Source organism: Emydura macquarii, unplaced genomic scaffold (assembly GCF_026122565.2).
Source record: "Emydura macquarii macquarii isolate MOO-44397 ecotype Brisbane River unplaced genomic scaffold, CSIRO-AGI_Emac_v2 contig_499, whole genome shotgun sequence".
NCBI lineage: Eukaryota > Metazoa > Chordata > Testudines > Chelidae > Emydura > Emydura macquarii.
In genome coordinates, this window is record NW_027130636.1 from 3,556,180 (window position 1) to 3,575,671 (window position 19,492).

At 54.1% G+C, this 19,492-nt stretch overlaps 1 protein-coding gene across 4 annotated transcripts in view; it reads left to right on the forward strand.

The window, feature by feature from the left end:
• Nucleotides 1–19,492, forward strand: part of IGF2BP2 (insulin like growth factor 2 mRNA binding protein 2) — a 96,695-nt gene that overhangs the window by 67,711 nt on the left and 9,492 nt on the right. For 3 of the 4 annotated variants that reach the window (XM_067538749.1, XM_067538747.1, XM_067538750.1), the window contains exons 6-11: nucleotides 692–964; nucleotides 3,795–3,929; nucleotides 4,798–4,920; nucleotides 5,443–5,578; nucleotides 5,824–5,952; nucleotides 15,345–15,413. In XM_067538749.1, coding sequence (XP_067394850.1) covers nucleotides 692–964; nucleotides 3,795–3,929; nucleotides 4,798–4,920; nucleotides 5,443–5,578; nucleotides 5,824–5,952; nucleotides 15,345–15,413 — 865 coding nt within the window. The remainder of the gene's footprint in view (nucleotides 1–691; nucleotides 965–3,794; nucleotides 3,930–4,797; nucleotides 4,921–5,442; nucleotides 5,579–5,823; nucleotides 5,953–15,344; nucleotides 15,414–19,492) is intronic. The other variant, XM_067538748.1, reaches the window with a different exon arrangement.

Genomic DNA, 19,492 nt, shown 5'->3' on the forward strand with positions numbered 1-19,492 from the left:
GCCAGTGAGACGTCAGAGGGGAAAGGGTTGGGCTTGCGAAAAGCACCATTGCCCAGTGGCTGTTGCCTGGGGAGTATCTGACCTCCAGGAGTATTCGGGGTTATGGAGCTGGGACCACAGGGAGGTCAAGCAGGGCCAGGACTCCCAATTTGTGAGAGTCCCATCTGGCCTGCCTGCCTCCAGCCCAAAGCCCTCCTCACCCCTCCGATAGGCCTTTCCGGGCACGGTGCCCTCCTGCTGCTGGGGGCTGGCCCTGGCTGGGATGGAGGCAGCGTCTCCCCTCGGGGCTGGGACTCCACAGCAGCCCAGGCAGAGGGCTGGAGAGGCATAGAGCCCTGCCAAGCGGCAGTGGGCTACACACGCATCTTTGGACATGCTGGGATCGTCTGAGGCCTGCGGACGTCTCTGAACTGCTGACAGAACAGGGGCGAAGGCCCAGGCATGGGGAACGTGAGCTCTCTCCTCCAGGGGCACCTGGGCTCCCGGCGAGAGACCTTGGACAGTGCCAAGTCAGTTTCCACTGGGGAGAGGGTGGATGCTAACCCAGGTCGTAAAAAAAGGGAGATCGGGAGCAGGACAGTCTCATGTACCGCACAGGACCAGCGGCTTGCCTCCTGGAAAAAGTCTTTGAGGCCTGGCGCCTGCAGTCCAGGCAGGGCCTAACCACCTGTTTCTTTCCTCTGCCTTTCAGAGCAATTGAGAAGCTCAGCGGCCACCAGTTTGAGAACTATTCCTTCAAGATTTCCTTCATCCCGGATGAAGAGGTGAGCTCCCCTCCGCCCCCTCAGCGATCCCGCCGGGGGGGCCGTGCCTCCAGGGAGCGGGGCCCCTCCCCGGGGGGCTCCTCACAGCCCAAACAGCTCGATTTCCCACTGCGGATCCTGGTCCCCACGCAGTTTGTTGGTGCGATCATAGGAAAGGAGGGCTTGACCATAAAGAACCTTACTAAGCAAACCCAGTCCAAGTAAGTACTGCGAACGGTTGTGTTTCCTTCCCCAGGCCTCCAGGGAGCTGCCCTGCTTGTACTGGGCCACGCTCTCCTGTTTGCCAAGAATGTTTCATTGCTTGTGCCTTTAACTCAGTTCTGTCCTGTCTTGTTCTTGTTTGGGAGAGGTCAGTGCATGGTGGCAATCAGGGCAGTGGGGAACGCACAGCCTGTCAGTCCTGGCCATCACACCGTAAGAGTATGTTGGTCAGAAGTGTCACACCCGGGAGCCTGAAATTAGGCACAGGAATAAGTGGCCTGATTCCCGGAGAGAAGGAGCTGGTACCTTGTGCATTTGCCCTGCTGGCATGGGAGGGAACGGCTCTGCGTGCCTCACCGTCCGTTCCCAACTCCCTCTGGGGCAGAGTCGCTCGGCACCACACATAAAGCTAGCCAGCGGCTAAATGCACCAGTTTCAACTCAGTTGGTATCTGCTCACTCGATCGTCTGCTGTCTGGGATCACAATTTCCCAGCCGTTCCCACTGGCCCGTAAGAAGGGGCGTCTCTTCTCAGAAGAGATCAGTAACTAGGCCCCGTACTTCTGAGAAAAGCCTGTGGTGTGGCCCCAAATATGCATAATGTCCAAACACCTGAGCACCGCAGATAGCCAAAACTAGAGTATGGATCTTCCCGGGCTGTGCGTGTTCAAAGAATGGCTCCGCGCCCACAAAGGGCCCGCCGCTGCTGTGTGATGCCAGCACGCATCACAGTGCCGGCACAGAGCCGACAAGCATAGATAGGCCAAGAGTCAGTGGGTCTCAGTGCAGGGCTATCGCCATGCAGTGCTCTAGAGAGGAATTCACACATTTGGAATAAAACCCTACTGGTGGGAGGGTGATCCCAGGAACGGTGAGTGCATTTAGGGCACTGTATAAAATCCCTGACGTGAGATGTAGAGGGTTTAGAGAAATGCTCTGTGTCAGGTGTGTGTTATCTTGAAATGTGTGCATTTCTAATAGAGTGCAGCTCCCGGGTTAGGCTTCAGACTTTAACCCCCGCCCCTCCCCCCAGTCTAATCTTTTGTTGTTTAAAGAAGGACCCTCCTGCTGGTTATGTTTTTCAGATCTGTCTCCCTAACACTGAACATGTATGTAACGTTCTGATTTTCTTCACAGTTTTTCCAATCCTGTTTGTTATTTCCCAAAGCTATTTGTGTTTAAACCAAAGTCCATCCTCATCTGCTGCCTGATCCTGTACACGAAGACGTAGCAGGACACAGGAATTATCATCCCAGAACTGACACACAATTCATTTAGTTCCTCTAGGTGTCCGGCTTCTGACAGTGGCGTCAGAGGAAAATATGCAAATCCTCATAATACACCTACTTGGGCAAAAAAAATATGCCTTGACCCTAGCTGGTATTCAGCTCACGCTGAAACTTACTGAGGGTTGCTAAGCTTTGTAGCTTCATCCTGGCCGTCGTAACGGAAGAGGCAGCTACCAGATCCACCACGCTGCTCAGCATTCACGCAACATACAGTTATCTGGTTACCTGCAGCAGGCAGTCCCACAGGTTATCGTTAAGCTATTGATCTTCTCAAGCTCCAGAAAAGGATGAGAGCCTGTTTTGAGGGAGTCACTGAACGTCTCACAGGGGCAGTCACGAGTTGTGATTGGCCCCGTGTGGGAGCAGAGGGTGGGACTCAGCCACGGTCACAGCTCTCCCACACCCTGAGGGCAGCACAAGAGCTGCTTCAGGCTGATGCTGTCAACAGCAGCAGCCACACCAGAGCGGGCGGCCTGAGGACCATGCCATAGCCCACACACCGGCCTGCTGCTGTGAGCTGATCTCCAGCCAGGGAAGAGAGAGCACATATGGCCAGGTGCATGAGGGGGCTATTTGGTCTTCTTCAAAAGCATCCAGTCCTGGCTGCTGTTGGAGATACCCGGGCTGAATGGGCCCCTGGTCCGTCCCAGTCAGCCGTGGCAAGGTGAAAGCCCGAATGAAGACACAGCTAGCTTTAAGAGCACCAAAGCTGATTGAAAGCTACAGGCCAAATGTCTGTAATTCTTTTCCTGTGTGACGTGGCCTACGTGTGACTATTCCTCTGTGATAATATACAAGACGTTTCCTAACCCAGAGAGCAGGGACAGACGGATGGATGGACACGCACACGTGTGTGTAACACACCTCCCGCTTGCATTGTCCAGTGGTTGTGAGGGCTCTCCCCGCTCTGAGGCCCAGGCGCTGCAGTGGCATGTTCTGGTGGGTCCCGAAAAAGCAGAGAAAAACATACAGCAGTACCAGCAGCAGCTGCAATGGGGAAACTGCCCTGCGTCTTAGGGACTGGTTCTGTTCTGATGTGTCGGCTCAGCCCCGCCTTCACCCACTCACTCACTTTGATTCTCATTTGGGCAAATGAAGCCCAAATCTTAAAAGCCAAACAAAGTCAAACTCTGAGTTGAACCTGGTTTAGTGCCAATGCTATTTGAGACCCCGTGTTTAGTATAAATTGGTCTGGGTTCACTCAAACCCAGGCCAGCAGTCATTCAAAACTCAGGCCCAGATTCCCTCAAAAAGTTTAGCAGACCTTGAAACAAACCTGTCCTGAATGGTGAGTGCATCTGGTGAGTTTTCCATGGTTTTGCACAGTTGTAATCCCAGCCACCTGCTAAATTCTGGTCCCTACTGGAGAGCTGGTTCAGAGCAGGTTTCGTGACTCCTGGTTCATGGCTGCTGTCTGTAGACAGTAATGTAAATGCAATGTAATGCAAACAGATGCACTTGTTTTGATGCTTCGTTGAAGTGCCGTGTTGTGACGTCAGCCTGATCTCAGTGGCTTTTCTGTGCTGATTCTCACGGTGCAGGGTAGACATCCATCGGAAGGAGAACGCCGGCGCTGCAGAGAAGCCCATCACCATCCATGCCACCCCGGAAGGGTGCTCTGAAGCGTGCCGCATGATCCTGGACATCATGCAGAAAGAGGCCGATGAGACTAAATCGTATGTGTTCCACACAGAGTGCTCCACTTGACAAGCCAAGCCCATGTGGGGGGAGAAATTGACGGAGAGTAAAGACCCATGGAGGGAAGAATCCCCAGAGGTCCAGCAGAGAAAATGCAATAGACAGTTGCCCATATGAAAGAATGGCGATTTGGTTTAATGTGTTTGTGTGTTAAAAAGGCATACTCAGCACAACTTATTTACAGTTGTGGTGACTAGAATGTGCCTGGCCTAACAGTAAAGGAAACCATCCCAGGTGTAAAGCCACAGGCTTTTGGTGTTTCCTTAGGACCCATGCTTTTTGCTGCTTTGTTTTTCTCTCCCCTTCTCTCTGCTGGAATGGGAGGCCATTTCCTGTGTTCTGGAGATTCAGGTCAATTTTGTTTTTCTATGAGAAACAGCAGTTTGAAACGAATATTAGCAATTCAGCTTTTCCTCAAAAAAATAAAAAAATCCCCTAAAGAAGTTTGAACTGAATGAATTTTTTTTTTTTAAACTTTTTCATGGAAAATACCGACTCATTTTTGATCAGCCCCAGTTGCAGTCAGTCTTTCTAGATCAGGATTTTTTGATTCCCCTCCTGCCCCAAATGTTTAGCTGAAAGACGAACTATGTGTCTGAATTTTCTGTGAGTGTGGAGAGAATTTATTTCAGATTGCTTACATGACAAGGACTCTAAAAACATACAGTTTTTGCAAAAAAAAAAGCATGATTTCTTTTCTTTTCTTTTCTTTTCTTTTCTTGTTTGATCCTGGTGCAGGCTTATGTATTCCTATCCAGGAGAACTCCACAGTTTGGAGCATACTTGTGGTAGGAGAACAGAGAAAAGAACTTACAAAAAACATCAAATGCCTTTTGTTTCTTTTAGTGCCGAAGAGGTTCCCTTGAAAATCTTAGCACACAACAGTCTAGTTGGGAGACTGATTGGCAAAGAGGGGCGAAACCTGAAGAAAATTGAGCAAGACACAGGGACCAAGATCACCATCTCTCCGTAAGTTGTGATACCCCGGTGGAGGAGAACGACCCTTCTCCAGCCCAGCGAGCTATTGCATGTTCTTTGCTCTCTGGTTGTGGGAGGTGAGTGTCAGGGGAACTGCTGGCGTCAGCCCTCGTGGTGCGGAATAAGCCGGATGCTGGTGAGTGTGCAGAGCCAGCGTAGGACTCCTTCAAAGGTGCACAGACCCAGGAAGGGGTGCTCCGCCCAGCCCAGCACTGGTGAAGGCGTGGTAAAGTGTCAGGGACATTGCCTGCGGCTCCCATGTGGGTGCCGGTAAAGCGAGCTGTGTTGGGAAAGTCTCGAGTGGAAAGAGGACATCCAGGCCCATGTCTCCAGGTGTGCCCCCCCCCCCATGCAATAGCCAGCAGAATTGGCTGGGAGGTGGGAGATGGTCTGCAGCCCTGGATTTTTCCTGACTGCTCCACGGAGACGGGCGGGAGGGTGAAGGTGGCTTGCTTTCCTGTTGCACTGACGGCAGTAGTTTCACCGTGGCTGTTTTTCTCCGGGACCCATCAGCTTACAGGATTTAACCATTTATAACCCCGAACGGACCATCACGGTGAAGGGCAGCATCGAGGCCTGCTCCGGTGCTGAAGCGGAGATCATGAAGAAGTTGCGGGAGGCCTATGAGAACGACATCGTGACCGTCAATGTAAGTGCGTCTCCCCCCGCTGTGCCCATCCGCCCCCGAGAGACATCAGAGCATCAGGGCAAGAGCCAGAGTTGGCCCAGTGGGAGCTGGCGAAATTGGCTCCAGGGTAGAGGGAGTGGACCCCATCCGATCGAGCCCTCTGGGCGGATGCGTAGGCGGCACTTTGGTGTGTGTGGCTTTTGCTCCCCTGCCTGCCCCCGTTTCTCTCCCATGTTTCCCACATCTCCGTGTGTTTGCATTTCTAGCAACAAGCCAACCTGATCCCGGGGCTCAACCTCAGCGCGCTGGGGATCTTCTCGACGGGGCTGCCCATGCTGCCCTCTGCGGCGGGGGCCCACGGAACTGCTGCGGCTGCCTCCTACAGCCCCTTTGCGGTGAGTGCGCGCGGGGTCGTGGGGGGACACTCTCATGCCAACCCCCTAGTGAGGACAGATGAGGCTTTGGCGGGAGATGTCCCGCATGCTCTCTTGGGTGAGAGCAGGGCTCTATTTCCTTGATGGTTTGGTGAGGATTGGTTTATACCCCGAGCCCTCCGCCTGGGGCCCCGACCCCAGGGAGATCCTGCTTCTTGCTGGAGTCGGAGCGTTTCCGGCGCCTGCTGCTCTCGTCAGCCTGTGGAGAGTTGGCGTTCCCCAGCAGGGTTTACAGGGAGGTGTGTGGCGCCTGGAATCACACCCCAACGGCAGTGGGTGCTGTGCAACAAGCACATCACCCGCAGACCCACCCCCAGCCCATTCCCCAGGGAGCATGTGCTGCACCGCTGAAAGGGAGAAAGACGCACAAGGTGCATTGCCCCTGTGCAGCTGGATGTAGTGCAAGTCCATGCTGCTCCAAACACAGGCCAGAGGTTTAAAGACACAGCCAACCCTTAAAGGAAGAAACCCGTACAAAAGAACTGACCTGGGCATAACTGGGAGGGATTACACACAAGTATATGCAGCCTTGGGGGGCTGCGTCTCCTCTCCCAGCCCCGATGTGTGTGGAAATCACATGCACTCAGCACGGTAGCGGCATCTCACATCAAACGCAGCCACACAGGGCCCCATCCTGGAGTCCATAGTCAGCAGCTGACTAGGCAAAAGTCAGTGGGAGTTAAAAACACAGTAACAAGCCCAGGATTTGGGCTATGGATCAAATAAAGGAGATAGTGATGAGCCAACTCCAGCACCCTCTGGATTCCTCTGGCTTCCCTCATCTCTACACATCTCACTGTAGACGGAGACCTTGCCAGCTGATGATCCTCAGCTCAGTGTGAATCCAGATTCTGGCGCCTCCTTGTTTTCCTAGTTCCTGAGCGAGCAAAGTTCCTGGATGAAAGCTCATCCAAGACAGAGACGGTGCAGCTGGGCAGGAGAAGGGCACAGTGATAGGCTGAGTGGATGCAGGAACAGTAGCCATGAGATATCTTGACTTTAGTCACAGTCCCATGTGACATTCTTAGAAGCAAACTAGGGAAATGTGGCCTAGATGAAATGACTAAGGTGGGTGCAGAGCTAGTTGAAAAACCTACCCAAAGAGTAGTTATTGATGGTTCACTCTCAAACCGGGAGGCTGTATGTAGCGGGACCCGCAAGGGTCAATCCTGGTTCCGGTACTATTCAATATTGACTCGGGTAATGGAGTGGACAGCGTGCTAATAAAATTTGCAGATGAGACCAAGCTGGGGAGGGCTGCCAGCACTTTGGAGGACAGGATTAGAATTCAAAACGACCTTGACAAATTGGTCTGAATTCAGAAAGACGAAATTCAATAACGACAAATGCTGAGTACTTCACTTAGGGGCGAAAAATCAATGCACAGCTACAAAACGGGGAGTAACTGGCTAGGGGGTCATGCTGCTGAAAAGGAGTTGGGGTTACAGTCAACCAGGTGATGTAGCTGTGAAAGAGACTAGTATCGTTCTGGGCTGTATTAAGAGGCATGTCATATGTGAGACACGGGAGGTGACTGTCCTGCTCTCCTTGGGACTGGCGAGGCCTCAGCTAAAGTATTGTGTCCAGTTCTGGGTGCCAGACTTCGGGAAAGATGTGGACACATTGGAGAGAGTCCAGAGAAGAGCAACACAAATGACCAGAAGTTTAGAAAACCTGACCCGTGACGAAAGGCTTAAAAAAACTGGGCCTGTTTAGTCTTGAAAAGAAGACTGAGGGGAGACCTGATAGTCTTCCAATCTAAGGGCTGTTATAAAGAGGACTGTGAACAGCTGTTCTCCATGTCTGCTGAAGGTAGGACAAGAAGTTTAATCTGCAGCAAGGGAGATTTAGCTTAGATGTTAAGAAAAATGAGGTGGTTACGCTCTGGAACAGGAATCCCAGGGAGGTTGTGAAATCCCCATCATCAGTGGTTGTGACAAACACCTGTCAGGGGTAATGCAGGTTTATCTGGGCCCGTCTCAGCACAAGAGGCTGGATTTGATGACCTACCCAGGTCCCTTCTGGCCCCACGTTTTGGTGGTTCTGTGAAGAAGGTTGACTCTTTAGGGGTCTGAGCGTCTCCACTGCTCTGGAACTCCCACAGGGCATTGCTCCTCTGGGACTTGCTTTTTCTGGAGTGGCCCTATTGGGCGCAGGCTTTAGCTGTGACTTTGTCTCTTCCGTGCTCTCCGGTTGTAACACGCTCTAGATATGGCTCCCGTTGAAGGTCCCTCAGAAGGTACGGCCACCTCTCAAGTGGGGTGGGCTGACAGACACCTGACCTCTGTGCTCTTTACTCTGCCTTGCCTCCAACCCCTTTCTGGTGCAATTCAAATTGTTCTGGCCTCTCTCAAAGTTGTGCAGAGAAGCCCTGGGCTTGGACGTGAACGAAATACCATAAAGCAGACACAGCCGGTCTGAATAATAGGTGAGCTCTGACTCACGAGGCAGCTGGGCATGACACCATCCCTCCGAAGAATGTCTTCATCCGGACGAGGGCTGTCCATTAGTCAGAGGTCAGATGACTTCAATGTCAGTTCCTGGAAACTGTGTTTATTACTTGATCTCTTTTTAAAAGAGCAGTATGGTTTTTTAAATAGCCCTTCTGACATTCCCACGTCCGCTCTGTGGCAATGCCTTACAAAGGGGGGTGTGGAGGCACGCACAGCCGCTGTGCACTCTGGAGACACAAGGCAAACCCCACCTGATAGGACCAGGTTTCAATAACTGCTCCTGGCTCTGTTGTTGCCAGGAGTGGCTGGGGCTCAGGAAGACAGGTACCAGTGTGTGCCTAACACGCCTGGGAGTGGACACTTCACACTTTGTGCCTGTGGGTCCAGGTTTGGGACAACTACCTTGACATCCGTTTTTGAAAGTTGATAGCGGGGTCAAAGCCCATATATTACAAGTGACTGCATAGTCTGAGTGTATTCTTCCGAATCTGTCTACACAGTTGTCAGACAGAGATGCACAGAGCACGTTGAGAGGACTGACAATGGAAGCCGTGCTAGTATAGAGTCCTGATTTGGGATAGCACCTGCAAGAAATCACAGCACCGTCTTTTAACTCCTGCAGATAAACCCCTGATCAACACCACGGCACACGTGTTACGCTCCATGTCACCCTTTTAGTTCAGATGCTGTAACTGTATTTAGAGCCGAGAAAGAGTTCAATTTACGTTTATTATATTTTCTGCAAATGCTACTAGCAGGGTGATCGCAGAGGGATGGTGAGTTTTGCCGTATTCAGAGCTGAAATACTTGGGTTATGATGCAGAAAAGACAAAATGTTGACTGCATAAAATGTGGACTACAAAAATAGTGTATGTGTGCATCTCTGCATGGTGTAGTTGTGTATGTGTGTTTTACCCATGAACACTGCATGTCAGTGCTCACATGTCTCAGGAATGGTGCATTAAGTTGGGTATTTGGCAGTTTATTGTTAGAGGAAAATGTAAATAGTGTATTATGCCAAATATAAAAAGTGCTTCAGGCCAAGCGTTGGCTTCCTGCCTCCTCCTTGTCAGCCTAACGGTGCATGTGGAAGGCTCTCACGCTAGGCTACTTCCTTTATGATTCTTGAACTGTAAACAGTGGGCAAAGGGGGAGGCGAAGGGTAAAAAACCTTATTCCTATGCTGACATCTGTAGATTACAGGGTGTATATCCACAGCAGGTGGGGGGGAACAGGAGTGAAATTAGAGCCAGGGCATAGTACGGAAAGAATGTACCATCAGGACCACTCAGAAGCGCTCACCTGGGAAGCCAGGGGATGCATGTGGGTGGTGTGTGTCCATATGTGCACGTGTGGTATGGGGGACAGCATTGCACGTGCATGCAGTGTGCACAGGTGTGTGTGCAGGGGGTGCCTGTAGACTTGTATTAGTGCATCTTAGGGCGATGGTTCTGTCTCCACCCACCCAGAGAAGCAGGCCTTAGCAGCGTTAGTCAATGTGTGCTTTGAGTCTGTCACTTGTGCCACTTTGTGCAGTAATAGCCGACATGAACAAGCTGCAAATGTGCGAATGCGTTACAGAGCCTGGTTGTGTCCTGCAGTTCTCTGGCAATGAGCGAGGGGGACGGCTGCTCGTGATCCGTCCCCCAAAGATCTGATGCACACTGGTCTAGAAAAAGGGCTAAAACATGCAAAATTCACCCTGCAGCTAAACAAACTGAGCTTGGTTTGGTTTTTTAATAGAAGCCTTTGTAAGGTGATTTGCAAACATCTATTGTATAAAGAGTTCAGTCAACCAAAAGGAGAAAAAATTCTCTGAGGAAATCCCATTGCAAATTAAGGCCAAATAATACATACATGTATGCTTGTATATAAACTACGCCTGCTCCTGTGAGAGTCTGGGGACACTTGGGTGACTGAGAAGTTGAAGAAAATTAATGCTCATGGGAACCAAAATTTAGATTTTTTCACATGGTGGCTTTAAATCCCTTCTAGCGAGCCAGGGCCCGGAGAAGCTGGTTATGTTTGCTGTGTTTGTTGTTGGGGTGCCTTGCACGCTCGCTGTTCAGGCAGAGACTTCGTGCAGTAGTGAGTTCATATGACAGGCAGTGCAGACTGCGGTGTCAGTCGCACACAGTAATATCAGGGGACACTGTCTGAGGCCGCTGCAGACCAGCACAGGGTCAGAATGTCTCAGCAGAGCTGTGCAGGCCTCCCATAAAATTGCTGTCCTGTGGGGGCGGGTGTACATGTGCACACACGGCGTGTGCTAATCAATACGTGCACACATCAAGTCGTTCGTAGCTTGTGCTTCCACCTATTCAAGCTCTAGGAGCGTCCCCTGAGGGTGAATGCGCTAAGAAGTGGCTCCAGGCTTTGTTTGGATGCTGTGTGTCTGTGGGGACAAAACCTTGGAGACAGATCCTGTGAGGACAGCAGGCCCCTCTCACATTTGTGTTCTGCGTGCGTGTTGCCGGTTGTGAGTGGCGCTGCGGCCAGCAGCATGGTCTGCGGGCAGGGGCTTGGAACTCGGGATTCCTGGTTTTGGCTCCGCCACTCACCTGCTGGGTGATTGTAGGCAAGTCACTTCACCTCTGTGCTTCAGTTTCCCCTCTGTAGAATGTGCTCTGTGGCTTGCCATAGCGCCTCTTGGCCCCAGGGCCAATTGTGTGACAGGCATGGAAAGGGGACAGGCCTGTCCCAGGGCCAGCATGAGTAAGAACCACTAGGGCTGGGCTGTGCATGGGCAGGGGCTTCCCTGTTGCGCCCCCCCCCCCCCCCCCCCCCCCGTGGCTGGTCCCAGCTCTGCGCAGCTGGGTGCTCTGTTGTGGCTGGCCGATGGACAGTCGCTGGGCCCGGGGGGGCACAGCGGTCACTCCTGACAGGTGCTGGGAGAGGCTGCAGCCAGGGCCTGGCATATGGATACATGGCTGGTTCTCCCCCCCTGTCCCTCTGTGCCTCGAGCAGTTCCTGGGGCTGGGGCAGGGGAAGAGCTGACACAGTAGCTGGGCTGATTCACCTGGCCCGGCATAGCGGGGCACACCTCCGATGAACAGCTCCTGGCGCTGTCCCCCACTGCAGATCCAGCAGCACCAGTGATGGGCCTTCTGCGCCCTGCCCTGCATGGCTAGGTCCTGAGCGCCCTTCTGTAGGCCTGGTCTGCACCCGCCAGAGTTGTGCTTTTGGCAGGACAGTTTATTCCACCCCCACACCCTTCAAGTCAAGCTAGTCTGGCAGTAGCCCAGTTTTGCTGCATCCACGCATGTTGCTGGCCCAGTTCTGTTGGTTACAGGTCAAACCCCATCACCCTCTGCCCGACAGAGCTACGCTGGCAGACATGCGTAGTGTAGCCTCGGCCTAAGGCCCTGTCTGGCCTGGAAAGGGTTTGCAGTGCAGCTCTGCCAGCAAACTCTCTTAGCGGAGAGGCAGAGGATACCTGCAGTAAAGCCCTTTTGCCGCTATAGCTTCTACTTGGTCCCTAAGCGAAATAAGCTACAGTAGGACGTGCTTGCCAGTATAAACGTGCCTACGCTAGGACTTAAACCAGCACCTCTGTGTTGGCAAAGCATCACCGTCCCACTCAGCACAGCTCTGCCGGCAACACCTCCTGGCCCAAGTGCTCAGCGAGCAGGAGAACTTTCCCTTCATGTCTCCTGCAGCTTAAAGCTCGTACATGCCTTATACCAGCTTCGTCTGGATCCTTCTTCTCCTGCGACACTTCCTCAGGGCAGCCAGAATCGAGTCCCCTTGTTACCCCTCTGCCTCAGCACGAGAGGGACTCGCTGGTGTCATCACCCTGGCACTCCAGTCTGGGAGCCACCCGGACGTCTCGTCAGAGCTCTGCCAGCTTTCACCGGGCCTTGCTGGTCCACTGCGGTGCACCCTGAGTGCCGAGCTCCTTGCAGAGCGTCCAGCCTGTCACAGGGCCAAGCTCGCTGTCTCCAAAGGGACCGCGCCCGCCCCCGCCTGTCTGGGTCAGCTGAGCAGCCGGGTGTTGCTTAGGGCACAGCCCTGAGCTGAGTGGATAATAGACCTGAGAGTGTCACAAAGAGCAGAGATGGACATGACGCTGTGTGGGGCTAGGGGAGTACAAATGAAACAAACGTTAAGAGGCGGAGGAGATGGACAATATCTCTGGCAGGCAACAGGGCTTTGGTGACAGCAGTTTTCTCACCCTTGGCGTCCGTTTGCAGAGCTCGCTGCTTTTCCCTTGCAAGCAGGTGCCGTGAAGGCCGTTCCTTGGCGAGCTGATTCTCCAAACCTTCCACGCGCTTCACTCGCCTGCTCCAACCCATCCCCGAGCGTCTGGGGCTCTGGGAAACATGCTCCCTGGTGCCGGGCACTGCGCGGCTAGGGACAGGAGCCAGTGCTGAGCGCAGCAGAGTGGTTACCTGGCTGCGGTCACACCCGGCGCTCTGTGACCCCCGCCAGCCTGCTACTCCCCAGCTCTGCTGCAGCAGCCATAGAGTCACACTCAATGTCTCGCACGCCAGAGAATCCTAGAAGGTGAGGGTTGGAAGGGCCCTCAGGAGGTCATTTAGTCCAACCCACTGCTCAAAGCAGGACTAACCTCAGCTAAATCAGCCCAGCCAGGGCTTTGTCAAGCTGAGCCTTAAAAACCTCCAAGGATGGAGATTCCACCACCTCCCTAGGCAACCCATCCCAGTGCTTCACCACCCTCTGAGTGAAAATGTTTTTCCTAATATCCAACCTAGACCTCCCCAACTGCAACTTGAGACCATTGCTCCTTGTTCTGTCATCTGCCACCACTGAGAACAGCCTAGCTCCATCCTTCCTGGAACGCCCTTTCAGGTAGTTAAAGGCTGCTATCAAATCCCCCCTCATTCTGCTCTTTTGCAGACTAAACAAGCCCAGTTCCCTCAGCCTCTCCTCATAAGTCTTGTTCTCCAGCCCCCTAATCATTTTTGTTGCCCTGCGCTGGACTCTTTCCAATTTGTCCACCTCCTTTCTGTAGTGGGGGGCCCAAAACTGGACGCAGTACTCCAAATGCAACTTCACCAATGCTGAACAGAGGGGAATAATCACTTCCCTCCATCTGCTGGCAATGCTCCTGCTAATGCAACCCAATATGCCGTTAGCCTTCTTGGCAACCAGGGCACACTACTGACTCATATCCAGCTTCTTGTCCACTGTAACCCCCAGATCCTTTTCTGCAGAACTGCTGCTTAGCTCATCGGCCCCCCAGTCTGTAGCTGTGCATGGGATTCTTCCGTCCTAAGTGCAGGACTCTGCACTTGTCCTTGTTGAAACTCATCAGATTTCTTTTGGCCCAATCCCTAAGTCACTCTGTATCCTATCCCTACCTTCCAGCGTATCTACCACTCCGCCACTTAGTGTCATCTGCAAACTTGCTGAGGCTGCAATCTACCCCATCCTCCAGATCATTAATGAAGATGTTGAACAAAACCGGCCCTGGGACCGACCCGCGGGGCACTCCGCTTGTGACCCGCTGCCAGTTAGACATGGAGCCGTTGATCACTACCCATTGAGCCCGATGATCTAGCCAGTTCTCTATCCATTTTATAGTCCATTCATCCAACCCATACTTCTTTAACTTGCTGATAAAAATACTGTGGGAGACTGTATCAAAAGCTTTGCTAAAGTCAAGGTATATCACGTCCACCACTTTCCTCACATCCACAGAGGCAGTCACCTCTTCATAGAAGACAATCAGGTTGGTCAGGCATGACTTGCCCTTGGTGAATCCATGCTGACTGTTCCTGATCACCTTCCTCTCTTCCAAGTGCCTTAAAATGGATTCCTTGACCCTAGCCCTGGTCCCTTCTCTGTGATCCCCTTGCCTCGCCTTATGTCCCCCAAGATGTAACTGTGCCTGAGGTTAGACCTGCCTGCATGAATCTCTTCATCCTGGACCTCCTGGGGGGGATTGCTACCAGGGATCAAGATCACACAGTTTCCCCATCCTATTTGCAGTCACACTCAACTTCCTCCTCTCCGCGGGACTCGGTAGCTAGTGCAGCCTGACCCCTGCCCAGAGCCATTCGCCGACGTCTAAGGTCCCTCCTCCCTTTTGCTGCCTCCTTTGGACCCACTGGGGACACTTGTTAACACATTTTATCATAGTCCTGACCCCCCGTCAGCCAGGCCTTCCCTGCACTGCGTGGCTCAGCTGGGCATGCCAGGTCAGCTGCCAGGTCTGCAGGAGCCGGCCCTTCTCCACGACATCCTGTGTGCTGCTCTCGCTCTTCTCCCTCCTCAGCTCGTCTCAGTCTCTGTCTTGCCAGAAGTCTCCAGCCTGGAGAAGTCTCCTGGCTCTCGCCAGGGGGACGTGAGTGGGTGACTCGAGGGTATTTCACGGGAAGTACTGTGCTAGCGGGAAAGCGAGAGAGCTCAGGGGACGTAGGGCAATGTAAAGAGATTAGCAGTGATGGGGGAGCACCTCCCCTACCCGAGTGCCATTGTGGGAGCCACTGAGGGCTAAAAAGCTGCAGACCCAGACCCAGGGTGCTGTGAAGGGGCGCATCCCCAGGGTTGTTGGAATACGTGCTGGGTTTGTGTGGCCGGTCCCTAGCTTGCGTGAACCCGCGTCGCCATCAGTTTCACTCGTTTACATCAGCCCCGGAGCTTTGATTTGCCTTGGGGGGGGGGGGAGGCAACATTTCTACTGGGGCCTGGCAGGAACTTTGGTTCTTCCTCAGGCCTGGCTCTTGGTCCATTTTGGGGCACCCCAGGTCGGGAGGCGCAGCTTGTGACATGGCACGGTTGTCTCCCAGGGGTGCAGGGAAGCCAAGGTGCTGGGGCTCCCCGTGTGGCAAGTTGGGGGTAGATCTGCGGCCGGGTCCCAACCACGGAGCATGGTGTGTACGGACTATGCTGTCTGGTAACCTGCACTGACTGTCCTTTTCTTTCCTGCCGTAGAGCCCCTCGGCATACCTTGCGGGTCTGTACGGAGCCTCCCCCGTTGGCGCATTCCCACACCAGCACTCCGTAAGTGGCCGCTCTGCCCGCGCCAGCCCTGCTTGCCCGCTGCGTTTCTCTCTTCTTCCGGGGGCCGGCTGTGACTCTGTACGGTGCAGCTGGGCCGTGGCGTGTTACTTGCTGCTCTTGCAGTGAGTGTGCCAGGCCAGTGCCTTCATGGCAGTGCTGCGGCTGCTGGAAAGGAGGCTGCAGAATCCCGACCCCAGCAGGGAAATGGCCAATCTTGGCCAACGTGCGTTTCCACGCCACCCTGCACGAGCCGGCTCCCACGCAGCACGGCATGGACAGGTGCCTCTCCCATGACTCTGCTTGCCTTGGTACCAGCGCGTTTCCAAGCCCAGCGGCTTGCAGCTCTCTCTCCTGAGCATGCCATGGTGCAGTGACAAAGCTGAGCCGCAGAGGGAGTTAAACCCAGCCACCAGAAGGAAGCTGGGAGGCTGTGGTTTTCCCTTAGCCCCCAAGAATTCCCCTCTGTCCCACTCCCATGAGGCAGCCCACAGTGCATTTACTGTGCCCATTGTGTGTGCTCAGCGAGCAAGGTGGAGTCCCCTCTGGAGCAAGGCTGGACCAGGGGGCTGGGAGTTTCCTTAGTCTGTTTCCCCCTCAGAGCAGCTGACTGGGAGCACGGGTTTGGGCTCAAGAGTCCTGGACTTTGCCCCTGAGCATGGCTCTTCGCCAGACTCTCTGTTCTGGAGCCTCTTCCCCCAGGATGAGCAAGCTGGCGGCTTGGAGAGCCGGCTGGCTGGGACTGGAACGCTGCCGGGGGGCTGAAGCCACCTCTGCCCGCATGCACTGTCTGCCTCGAGCTGAGAGATCCCTCGGTCTAAGGCAGCGAGCGTTTCCCTGTCTCTACAAACAAGCACTGGAGATGAACGGCTCCCCGAAAACATCCTGCCACTGCCCTGTGGTTTAACTTGCTTGGCCTGTCAGCCCTGGACAGCCGCGCCAGCCTGTCCACGCAGTGCCCCGAACATCTCAACCCCCTCTGGGAGACCAGTCAGGCCCTTTTGCTGCATGGCAACAGGCTGATACCCTGGCCATGCCCCCCACATCACGGAGACATGGCCACTTTGCCACTGAGAAGTGGACGGAGCCCAGCCACTCATTTCATGTAGGCCACTAATGCTACCTGCCTGGCTGGAATCAGACAGGGCCCAGAGGGAGCAGCCTGGATACCGGGGGTTTTAACCCATGTATAAAGCTGTCAAATATTTCAGACTACGAGCAGCCGTTTGCCCGTGGCCGAGGCCCCGGATTGTTTCTCCATTCTGACTCTGCACAGGGGAGCTGTGATGGCTAGTTTCTGCTGCCGTTTAATTGCTGAGATTGCATGTACCCTGTCCAGATAAGATGTTAGATAACAGACATGACCGGCTGGGCCAGGCTGTTAACCTTGGGGAGACGTGGCAGATGTTTGTGTCCAGCAGGGGTTGAGCCTGGGAAGAAAGGAACTTGACCTGGGGTCCTATGGCGAGCCACAGTGGAGATGGGAAAAGACCAAGAGCCAGGATTTACCAGAAGAGAAGCCTGACGTCCGGCGACTAACACCCCACTCAACCAGGCTAGGTTTGGAATGGATGGAGCCCCGGATTGGCACCCGCTCAGTGCCTTCCTACAGTACCTGCCAGCGGCTGCTCTGGGCACCGGTTCTGTGCCTGTACAACTGCAGTCGTATGAGGGATCATGCCGCTTTAACTAGACTGGTGTAAACTCACAGCCCTAGTTAAATCAGAATCAAAACTGGGTGTAGAGCAGGCCTCAAATACTACTTGCCTTTGCCAGGAGAGTCCAGGCTACCAGGACAGTAAAAATGGCCTCTAAACCTGATGTAAGCCCTACCTGGGGGGCTTCTTTTCCCCCCTTTCACCACGCTGGCTGTGTTGATGTTGTTATGGGGCTTTGGCTAGTCAGAGGCAAATACAGCGCAGCTACCAGCTGCTGGGCCAGTGGAATATGGTGTAACCATCCCTCTGGCTTAGGGAAGGGGGCTTTGAGAAATGCTTGGCAGTGGGTTGGATTGTTGGACCTTTTAAACACGGGGTGGTTGTTGGTTTTAACAAATGGAGACGCTGCAGCAGAGACGAGAAATGCAGCCAGACGGCAGAAGTCGAGAAGCCAAGAGGAGAGAGGCCCAGGGCGGCTCCTACGGAAGGGCTTCTAGAGGATTCGAGGGGCGTTTGGATTAAGAAATGGCAGTTGTGCTAGGTGTGCTCCAGATTCGGTGCTGAACACATTGTGTCAGGGTTAACCGAGGACTTCCAAAGGGTGGCCAGTTGCCTGGTGTTGATGTATGTGGATGGCCCCTGACTAAGGTCCTAAAACCATTGGCTGGTGGGACATTGACCAAAGCTGGGGTGTGGCTTCTGCTTCAGGTAGGTGAATTTTGCTTTTTGATACCCAGAAATGGACAGCCCTGCAGATCAAAGCCTTTCATCACCTGGGCAGGGACTGCGGGACTGTGGCAGGTTAAGATCTCCACCATCACCTTGCCAAAATCACAGGCACTGGCAACGCTGCCTTTCCCCCAGCCCTTCCTGCCTGTCCTCTTCTGAGCATTGGAAGCATATGCACTTGAGGACACTGCAGCTTCAGGGGTCTTCTAAGCCAGAGCAGAAGACGTGGCGCTGCTAAAGCCTGCGAAGCAAGGTGGCATGTCCCTCCAGCAATCCAGCCGGCTAGCAGCAGGAGAGCCCCATGAGGGCTGTGAAGCGTGTGCGCCCATGCTCACCCGCTGTGTGCGAGTGTGAGCTGCCCTATGAACGAGTGTGCAGTGAGACGTGGAAGCAGGGTCGTGGGGTAGAGGAGAGCGGGCTCTGTATTCACGTCACTTGGGTCAGCTGGTCTGAATGCAGGTGCGTCAGGGCTTTCAAAGGGCTTCCTGCATTGGCACGTGTAGGGCCACGTGTCCAGAGATGCACGTTTCCATGGCCAGGCGTAGCAGCACCCCAGCCTTTCCTGCATGATTGTATCTGGGAATCGGCTGCGTTCTTAGCTGGGGCTCCTGCTACGGGGGCATTAGCCTTTCTCAGGACTTTGCAGAGCGACCAGCAGGGCGGGCTCATATGACACCTGAACTCCTTCAGCCTGTTTGTAAAGCAAGCAAGGGGGTTGATTTAAGCAGTGCTCAGGACGTGCCTGGTAGCGTCATGACTCACGTATCACTTTGTGCCTGGGCTGCGTCCTACGGGTGGTTTCTGTCTATAGCTGCGGTGCTAATCCGGGCCTGCTTCTGTGCCAGTCAAAGGCGTCATGGAGAATTCGAACAGGAGCGGGTGGCCCCCTCTCCTCCAGATCTCACCTCTAACCGCGTGTCGGCGGGAGAGCTGCTCTTTGGAGACTGCTCCATGTGCGCCTGTGTGGTGTGCAGGGGCTGTGTCATGTCAGTGTTGTTTGATGGCACCTTTCGCCTTGCAAGGGGCTTTGAGCGCGTTGCAAACGTACATTAGGCAAGTCTCGCTCGTGAAGCAGCTAAACAAGAAAACCACACCTGCACACACAAAACCCTACCCCAGGTCAGAAAGGGGGCGAGGCGGTCCGCCTACACCCTGTGGTGAGACCCGAGGGGCAGAGTGGGGAGCCGGGCTAGCCCGTGAGACAGGAGCCACACTGCAGTGAATGTGGTGTGGGCTCGCTCTCTGATCCCCTCCCCTAGGGCCAGGAAAGTTGGGAGCCCCCACTTCCATGGTGCAAAAGGTCAGTCTAGCTCTGCAGAAATCCCAGGGGCGGGTCTCTGGTCCAGGCCATGCAGGCGGTCAGACTGGGTGGTCACACCGGGCGCCGCTGGCCTTCCAACCCATGAGCCGCATTTTTGTGAGATCTGTCAATCAGAGCGCATGGAAGCCACCCACAGCCATGAGCGTGAGGGTTTCGTTTGCCTCCTGAGCGTCACAGCTGTCTCCACTCTTCTCTCTCCTGCCCTGTCGCTTGCGGTGTGAAGCCACACGCAGATTCCCCCCCGTGCACGCTGCCCTGTGTGCCTGTCACTGGAAAACGCAAACGCCCTCGTGGGGCGAGACGTTTCAGACCCAGGTCTATATAACCAGTGAGATCAGAGCAGCACCCGGCAGCAGAGAAGAGAACAGTTTTGT